The 9,698-nt window shown below is 35.2% G+C and overlaps 1 protein-coding gene across 1 annotated transcript; it reads right to left on the bottom strand.

Annotated features, from left to right (window-relative positions):
- Window positions 1–1,846: 1,846 nt before the first annotated feature.
- LOC104903790 (protein SAWADEE HOMEODOMAIN HOMOLOG 1) lies at window positions 1,847–9,339 on the bottom strand. Its single transcript, XM_010691897.4, has 9 exons — window positions 9,078–9,339; window positions 7,649–7,734; window positions 7,473–7,518; window positions 7,273–7,369; window positions 7,103–7,166; window positions 5,672–5,723; window positions 4,093–4,236; window positions 3,322–3,441; window positions 1,847–2,095 (listed from the first exon to the last, which is right to left on the bottom strand). The coding sequence occupies exons 1-9, from the start codon at window positions 9,135–9,137 to the stop codon at window positions 2,054–2,056; spliced, it is 711 nt and encodes a 236-aa protein (XP_010690199.2). The 5' UTR covers window positions 9,138–9,339; the 3' UTR covers window positions 1,847–2,053.
- Between the last annotated feature and the right edge of the window lie 359 nt (window positions 9,340–9,698).

Genomic DNA, 9,698 nt, shown 5'->3' with positions numbered 1-9,698 from the left:
TTCTTGTTTATACTTCAATCAGCTAAAAAGTGAAACCAACATCCAAGAGAGAGGCATACAACCAGCCCTGATAAACAAGGTAAGGTTGGCATCGATTTTTATTAGGGTACACTATAAACAAGGTACTCTTTATGCAAATTTTTAAATGTTGTTCATTTGAAGTCTTCCAAATGAGTAAATTTACACAAATGAAGAGCTTCAAATGAGCAACGCGCTTGTATGTACTATGAATATGATATGCTCTAGTGTAAAATAAACGTACTCAAAGTTGGCCCTTGAGTTTATTGTTGTCTTGCACCTCAAGGTTCTTAAAATCTTCAGCTAGAATATAAACATTAAAATTCTAGCCATAAGGCCGACCAGCAACTGAGTTTGACAACCCTTGAATAATCAGTATAGTTGGATTATCTATACTAATATATAAAAAGGCGTGCATAAATCAGGAACGGTGCCACGTGATCCATGTACAATAAAAAAAATTAGAAATTGCATAGTATAGGTTTTGATCCCGTGACCTCAAGTTCATATACTAAAGTTTTAACTACTAGACCAAGTTGTATTTAGTGTTATCATATCAAAGTACAATATTAATAAATGAAATTTTTTCTTACCAGGGGTATAGCCCGAGCCTAGTAACTAGTTTTCATACTAAAAATTGGTTAATCCGAGTTCAATTATAATTCCCACGGGAGTTGTGATCATGCATGATGTAGTTGAGTACTTGCGACCTGAAAGCAACCTGCATGTTTTAGTTACCAAAAACCATGTATTAAAGGTCATAATGCTTTCTTCTCAAAAAAAAAAAGGCCAGAATGCTAGAATTAGTGTAAGCTTCATTTAAGAAATGGTAAAAGATGGTAATGCAGAAATATGAAGAAAAAAAATATGTTTTATGATGGCTACTCATCACTACATACACTAACATGAATTTTTTTCTTTCAAAAAAGTGCACTAAAATTTTCTAGTAAACACGTTGTAAGATCGTTTATGACTTATTTAGTCTCACGTTACAATTTTTTTCAAAGTAAAAAATCACGATGAATCATCAAAATTATATACTAATAGTTCTTTCCATAATAATTCCAAATATGGATTATTCTATTATAATTCCAACTATAAGGGTGCCCCTCCAAACTAGGTATTGTTACAAAACTTCAAAGTAAGAAATGTTGAAACTAAAGGAGAATGGCGGAAGTAGTATATATCATTATTTCCTTTTTACTCTTTTTTCCCCTCTTATAACATTACTATTGACATGAAACCCGAGCATCAAGCGGGTTAAAAGACTAGTCAGAATAAAAGTTCCATTAAAGGAGTTCAAGATTGCCCATTAACTGAACCACCTGATGACACCTCGGGGCTCTGAATGAAGGATTTACCCGGGAATCTTACTGTTACTGCTCAGAAGCATCTAAAGCTGAATTCATGGCTCTGGTTCAACCTCTAATTTCATCACAGATTCACAGTTACAGAAACGCAACAGAGAAATAGAGCAGTTGCCAGATAGACTGACATTGACGCCGAAGGCTTGGCCAAGTACTGCACGCTGGCGTCTTGATAGGGCGAGAGTTCAGACCCAAAAACAAGGCCCGTGCATAGGCATAAAAATTGTAATTTAATTCTGCTTTTTCATGCCGAAGTTCTTACCTTGCGCCATGCTTTATCATCCAAGATGCAGCCCAAGGATGGCCCACAGCCCAGCATGCACAGTACTTTGCTGTGTTTTTTCGTTGCAGGGTCGTGCCTTGCTCTGGGCTACCGCAGTTAAGTGCCATCTTTAACTAGAGTCCAGGGTTTAAGGGAAGTAAACAAACTCAGCCACTAAGGTGCATATGCATGAGCTAAATAAGCAAGAAAATAGATTGATGCCTGCATTTGGTAACTAATTGATTTTGTTTTTCATACAGAAGAGTAGCAATTTCCGCACGTTTATACAGCTAAACTAACATGGTGCTTTCTGTTGCATCAGATAACACACTTCCCCTACTGTTATACAGAAAAATGCTGAAGTTTGATCCCTGTTTTCTATAGCAGCAAATCTCAATGCAAACTTTTATCTCGGCCTGCAACATATCTTGTCCAGCTGGATCTTTTCCTGCCATAAGAGAGTCAAATCTTAATACTTTGTATATGAATACATTCCATATGATTCTCTTACCTAACCTTTTTCATTCCATCTTATCTATTACTTACCTAACCTTTTTCATTCCATATTATCTATTACTTACCTAGTTTTTTGTTCCTTTTTGTTTGTGATTTAAAATATTCATGCACTGTTGTTTGTTCGTTAAAATGCCAAAGTACAAAGTAGAATCTGTCGATTCTAAAAACCAATAAGATAGGTAACACCTCCACAAAGACATTTATATTCAGTGATTATCCAAGATCATGATTCTCTAAACACAAATAGCTAGACCCATTTGCTCTTGCAAAACCCAATTTCCTTATAATTGATCATTTTTTAGCTCCCATCCAAGCCATCTTTGACCTTCCTTGGCAACTTATATTATTGCTATGGTCCATTGCAAGGTATGGGACTTTGAGTCCCACATCGGTCACATGGGGGGCTGATGTGGGTTTATATAGGATTACAGGCTCTCATGCCTTTAGGTTAGCTTTTAAAGATGGTTCTCCTGTGATCTTGTATTAATGGTATCAGCGCCGACCACCTCTCGACTGTGCCACCCACATGAATGCACGTGGCTCTGAAGAGCGGTGATATGTTATGGTTCATTGCAAGGTACGGGACTCGAGTCCCACATTGGTCACATATGGGGCTGAAATGGGGTTTATATAGGATTCCGAGCTTTTCTCCCTTTAGGCTAGCTTTTGGGGATGGTTCTCCTGTGATCCCGTATCAATTATCCTCATCATCTCAAATCTCCATCTTTTGGTCAACATTATGCCTAAAGGCCCTAGGTTGCACCAGGTGATTTACGGGGACAAAAACAAGACGGGGTTGGGGAAGGAAAGCGGCAAATCTGAAAATGGGTACGGCACCCATGCTACAGGTAAAGCAACACAGTTGGTTCTCCACATCTTATCCTCAATATCTGCAAGTCTATTACAAGGCCACAACCCATTTTAAGAAATGCATCTCTGGTACAATCTTTTTAAATGAACCACTGGAAATGTGCAAGATTCGAACCCGTCTAATTATGGTGGTCTACTAGTTGTGTTGTAGAATTTCTCTTTAAACCTTAGAGGTACATTATGGTAGCAGAATATTCCAAAAACTATTTACAAGGAATAGAGAGAGTATTTGGTAACACATGTAACATAGGAAGAATTCAGTTTTATATGCTTTTGGCATTCACTTACCTCAGTCTTATCATCATCAAATCGGACCACAAAAATGCATCTACATCCCTTTATGTCATGCAACCTCCTCTGGATTTCCATGACATGTGCATCAACATATACAGCATAATCTAATCGTTCCTGAAAACATCCATGAAGGCAAAAGATGCAATTACTGAGATCAGTAATCCTCACAAAGCGAAGAGTTAGCATATAACTTGAATGTTTTTGAGCTTTCGCGCATTCTTAGTCTGCAAAAATGAACCGATTCCATGTACTGCTTATGTTCCATTAAGAATAATCACAGAGCAAAAAACCTGGATTAAAAGAACGATACTAGCATAAGTGTTCAGCATATTTTATCCTTTGAATGTTAGAAAAATTTGTATGTGAAATTGCAGGCATTTACCTAAGATTCTAACCCTTCCACATTTAAAATCACATTACAATCTCTAAAGCTCTATACCCAAAGCAGTATAGCTAAGACGAACTCCCTCCTTTTCATAAAAGACATCTCACCTGATCTGTAATTTACATAGCTAATGCAGCATTGATTGTTGCTTCCAATCCCTGTCAACAATTTTTTTTTCTTTTTGTTGTTTTCAGTCAATGCAACATACAACAATACCTTAATCTGCATGGATAACTTTCGAAAACATGTATCTTATATCCCTCAAAAATACAAAAGCACATATCTTATAAAGTGAAGAGTACACTATAACAGATCAAATACTTTAAAATGGTAAAAATTGCTCTTCCAAGTCGTGAGAAAGTAGGGACAACACTTGATACCTGGTAGCACAACACAAGGTCCCCAACCTTAATCTTATGGCACTCTGAAGGTTCAAGAGGGATTGAACGTTCACGGATTCGATTTTTTACATTCACCCATTCGTCATGGGAGATTCCGAAACCAGCAAATCTTACACGAGCTTCCTGTTTTAGATGGTAGACTATATAGCTTTAGTTTCTGTACTAATACAAAATAGACACTTGCATGCATGTAATATGAAAACCCAAAACATATTTTGAATGTATATGGGCAAATAAAGATGATATAATGAACGCCACATTTTCCAATTCAATTCAAACCAAAGTGAATTTATAAACATCGTATCAGTTGGGTTTCTAATCAACCCTCCTCAGCAATAGAATAATTCCTGGTCCCTACAATGATTAGCTGCATTCTATGAGTTGTCCTCCACAATCAATTTGACTTTGAGAACAAAAGAATATATATACTGAAGCTACGTCAAGTTTTTGTTATGAATTAACATAGCTTGGACAGATGATAATGCTAAATGGAGAAATTAATAACAGAAATATAGCAAAAATGTAAAGATATTCAAGCTCTCGAGAGGCGATTCTGTCCCAATTGAACTTCTAAGAGCTCACCCAAATTCTCATCTATTTTCAACATATTTTCTCTCTCCCTATTCCATTTTATTTATAGAGATATTTCCTCCCTAACTTATTCTTCACGCTACTATCAAAACTAACTAATTATATCATACCAAAAGTGCCCCTCTCCCTATGCTAGTCTATTCCAGTTTTCAGCTAGAATAGGATCATCAGTTTCAAACAAGCAAGATCACGTCATAAGGATTTTATCTGACTACCCTATGGCTTCCATTTAATTTTGCATGATGAACAATTGAACACCTTCTACACCTGCCTGGTGCACTAAATAAATCCTTCTTAGATTAAGAACCATAAAAGCAGTTGGCTTATGTTTTGTCTATCTATTGATGTAAAAATTTCCGAGGCTGAGATATGTTATCTTGAATCATCTTGGTATTATGCATGAGGAACAGTACATAGATTATTCATGCATAAACCATTTAATAATGACTAGCAGCAGTGACTCTATATGTGATATTTTCAGCTACACCAACAAAGGAACATCCATAGGTTCCAAACATATTGATCTCCTCGCTAAATTAATATTACTGTACAATCTTTCATATGTATGAAGCTTCAATCCAGATGGGAAACCCTAATAATATATAACACTAAATTAAAAAGTGAGAGAGACAAGTGGGTCAAAATATTGAAAAGTTGATGACATGGGTGGAAAAAGAGGAGAAAGTAGATGGGACAAGTTACCAATAATAGAAAAAGCAACAATGTGTAGATTAAAAAGAAACAGACCAAAATGGAAAGTGTGTAGATTAAAAAGAAATGGAGGGAGTACTAGGCAACCAAGCTATTGTAAATTCAATAGTTCTTTTTGGAAGTAACATTGCAAACAGCAACTAAAAAGAAAAAGTAAATGAAGAAGGGAGAAGAGGGAAATAACAATAACAATAACAAAAAGAACTTGTAGGATGTTAATAATCCAACTGAGAGAAGCAGTACATTAAGTGCTTACAAGTTCGCCAGTAGAAAGAACTCTGTAACTGAGAAATGTACCAACGTCATACCTGGCACAAAGTGAACTTATTAGCAAGAAATGTTCATTTGATTTCTTTTTTTAATAGCTTTTACCATTTCGTTAACCATAGAACAAAAGATAAACGGGTCTTTTAACAAAACAGACTATTTCGAAAACTAGTCCTTGGACTGAAAATAAATGCATTTTTATTTACCCAAAATGAAAGATGAAACCAAGGCTTAAAAAAAAAAAAAAAAAACCAGTTAATGCGAATGTTTGCTTCACCTGGAAACTTCCAAGGAGATATGGAAGAAATAAAAAGGAAAAACAAAGAACATACGAGGCAAAATAGCAAAAACACAGAAGTCTAGCCATCTACTTTCTACTCTCTCTTTTCTTGTTTCAACCCTCTTTAAGTTCTCAAGAAAGAATCCCAGAGAGATGGACAGGAACTTAAATTTTGTCCATTTGCCGCTTCAATAATTATTTGTGAGCCAAATTGAACCATCTATTGGAAGGTGGAGCAAGCTCCATGTTATGCAGTGAGGATAGTGGTGGCTTTCATCAGGCTCACGAGTGATGTATAGGGGAATACAGATATTGATATCGAAATGGCTTATGTGCTCATCCTCTTCACCTTCTATTTTTCTCTCTGAGAATGCTTAAAACTTTCTATTTCTCAGCTGGTCTACGGAATAATTCTCCAACCATTCATAAATTTAAAGAAGATTTCACTCAGTTTGCATTTTGTAATTCTTCAAACTCTGCCCAGACTTGGCTCTTTTATTGAAATATATAAACCAAATCAATAGACTTTTAAGCATGTAGTTTATTCCACGAGTCATGTTGTTGTTGGTCAAGAGGTCATTTGCAAAAATATATTTCAAGTGGCTTTTTGGGCAATCAATTTTGCACAGTGGATATTTCTGCAAAATGTTCAACATAATGAGACAAATGTTAATGAGAGCATATTCCAAAATCCTCCAGTTTCACTTTAACCAAAAACCCCATTCTCCATATTAAAATCAGGCACTACTACAATGGCTGTAGCTGCAATATACAGATTAATCATTTCTTAACAGATTTGTGACAACACGATATACACATTATCTCACCACTAAGCTCATACAATATCTCTAATCATCAGAAGTAATAAAAAGTACAACTTCTACAAGAATCACAAAACTTTGTTGATCAAACAGAATATCTCACATGGTGTGTTTAAACAGGTAATCTGTAAAGTGCAAACTTCGTCTGATACTGAGTTTATTTACAATGTTCAGGAGGAAGCCATCATCTACTGCATTATGCACAGGTAATTATGCCAATCACTCCTCAGTAAAGATTAAAAAGTTAAATGTTGAGTCCACCTTAGTAAGTACAATTGGAAAAGACAGTTTATAGTGTTATAGAGTGCTCATAGCTTACCATGCATTATCCCTAGAAGAATTAGCCTCGAAAGCCAACTCTGCAATTTCTGTCGCTGTCCCACCTGTGGTAAAATTAATGGTTATCCAACAGGAACTAAGAATCGAAAATACTAAGCTTAGATGGCACCAATTTTTCAATTATATTCATGTGTTATAGAGTTATGCTACCTTTATATACTATTGACGTCTCAGGTACTTTTCTTGAAATAGACGCATTTGGAAAAGCAAGTGAATCCTTTTGTTTATCTTGGAACCAACTGTCCACCTGTAAAAGTTCACAGTCGACAGAGAGAGGAGAAATTCATAAACACGAACTACATATGGTTACAAAAGGGATAAAGAAAAACAAGAAATAGAAAGAAATTTGCCTGTCCCCAACTTATGTCTGGTTTTCCGATGCGACAAGTAGAGGAACTGCAAAGGAAAACAACAAGCAAAAAGATAATCAAACCATATAGATAACGAATAGTAGCATCTGCTTTCACTTAAAAGTACAAGAATCATCTGGCATACAATCAACAGGAGTAGAAGTTAGTCCAATCACCTAAAACTTATTGCAAGATCTTTACAGAATTCCTGAGTCAATGCCTCTTTTCCTACTTGCCTAAATAAGTTCTCCATCTCGGCAATCTGCAAAGCGACAAATACTGAAGCATAAGGAGAAATGCACCAATAAATCCATGTAGATTAGATTTTCACCAAAGCACGAAATAAGCAAACATAGCCTCTTAAAACAACATCCCACTGCATATGTCCTATAGTTTTCTCTGCCCCATTTCATTGTTCTCTGACAAATTAATACATATTCGCATAGTTTCAACACAATACTGGGTAGATCTTCGGTCTTCCCCATTTCATTATCCTCTGACTAATTAATACACACTGTATCAACATAATATTAGTTAGATCTAACTTATTTTCTAACCCCTCATTATTAAACAGTATCCCTTGTGATATATTGAATGACTGGTTGTAAAAAGAGTAAAGACCAATGCTTAGTGGATAAATCTAATATCTACACATCTGTTACAAACTCCTATAGCAGAGTCAAGACTATAACCATCACTATCAATCATTCCATCTAAAAAATTGTTGCATTCTGCTAAATATCATTATCCTAAGTGTGATGTCAATTACCGAACTCAGGATTCTTATAAGTGATGCATTTTGCTACTGGATGCATCTCAGATATCCCTAGCATTTGGGGCTTACATCAATAAGTTATATTAGAATTGTGTTGACTGCTACGAAAATGGCATACTTCACCCGATGAAGAAAACTCTATTCATAGATCTTTGAGATGATGAGCTGATTTACAATGATGAATGTATAATTAGAGAGCTCTATTCATAGATCTTTGAGATGATGAGCTGATTTACAATGATGAATGTATAATTAGAGAGCCGAGACCGGCTCAAATTTAATCCAGCAAGGTAAGGTTCATATATAGCTCCTGTACTATGATTTTATGGCATAAGCTCTTGCATGCAAATACCCAATTTTACAGAAGTGGTATCTAAGTGCTGAAAGTAGACATACACATTCTTTTCTTCATCCATTCTTAGAGACATTATCCCTTCCCCCTAAATATAGCATTATAATTTGCTAAACCCTTAATCGGTCACGTTGTTTCAATCTCATAAACAATCAAACATGGGATTTGCTACCCATATCAGCAATCCACCAATCTTTATATATTTTTAAGAATTTTTTTTTGAAAAAAAAACCCACAAATAACATTTCCTGAAGATGCTAATATCTTCACATAATCAGTATAAAGTTTTCATCTTTGTATCAAATGTCTCACAAGAGAAAAAGTAAGAACATATACTATAATAAGACGCTACATTTCACAACTTAAATTATCAGAATCGTTAGAAATATAAACCAGCTTTCTTCCACCAACCAGTTGCAAAGCAAACTGGAGACAAGACTGAAAGAGAATGCTTTATAAAGAAAATGGAGGAATTTACCTCAGATTCTGAGAAAACAGAGGTTGTCTCCATTGATTCTTGCATCCCAGTTGCTTCCATAACCAGCAAATTGTAGGAGTGTTCTTCCAACTCCGCTCTCACTGAATTGAGGAGACACTACTATTGATTCTTGTCTTCCCCCCTTCGTAATAAAAAAGAATTAGAAACCCAAGTTCATATAAAAGATGTAAAATGGAGAGTGTTTTAGGAATTGTGAGGGGAGGTGGCATAAAATGAGTGACACCCTTTCTGATATTAGTGGGTTTGTGACTGGGTCGGACATCTTTAAACCCTTTAGTAAAGGGCTGTTTGGTTCACTGAACCGGAATGAAAAGGTATGGATGTCCATATCAGGGTGGTATGGATCTAGAATCACATACCAGTTTAAAACTGTTTGGTTCAATTCTGTAATGAATTCAATGTCTAGTTCTACTGTTTGGTTCACTTTTGGAATTGATTCCGCATCCAGTTTTTATTTTAATATAATTATACCAGCTATATGTATATATAATATAATTATATACTTGTAATATATATATATATATATATATTATATATATATATATATATATATATATATATACTATATATATATATATATATATATATAGTACGGTCTAC

This window comes from Beta vulgaris, chromosome 9 (assembly GCF_026745355.1).
Source record: "Beta vulgaris subsp. vulgaris cultivar EL10 chromosome 9, EL10.2, whole genome shotgun sequence".
In the NCBI taxonomy this organism is placed as follows: Eukaryota; Viridiplantae; Streptophyta; class Magnoliopsida; order Caryophyllales; family Amaranthaceae; genus Beta; species Beta vulgaris.
This window is presented reverse-complemented; position numbering and strand designations above follow the sequence as displayed.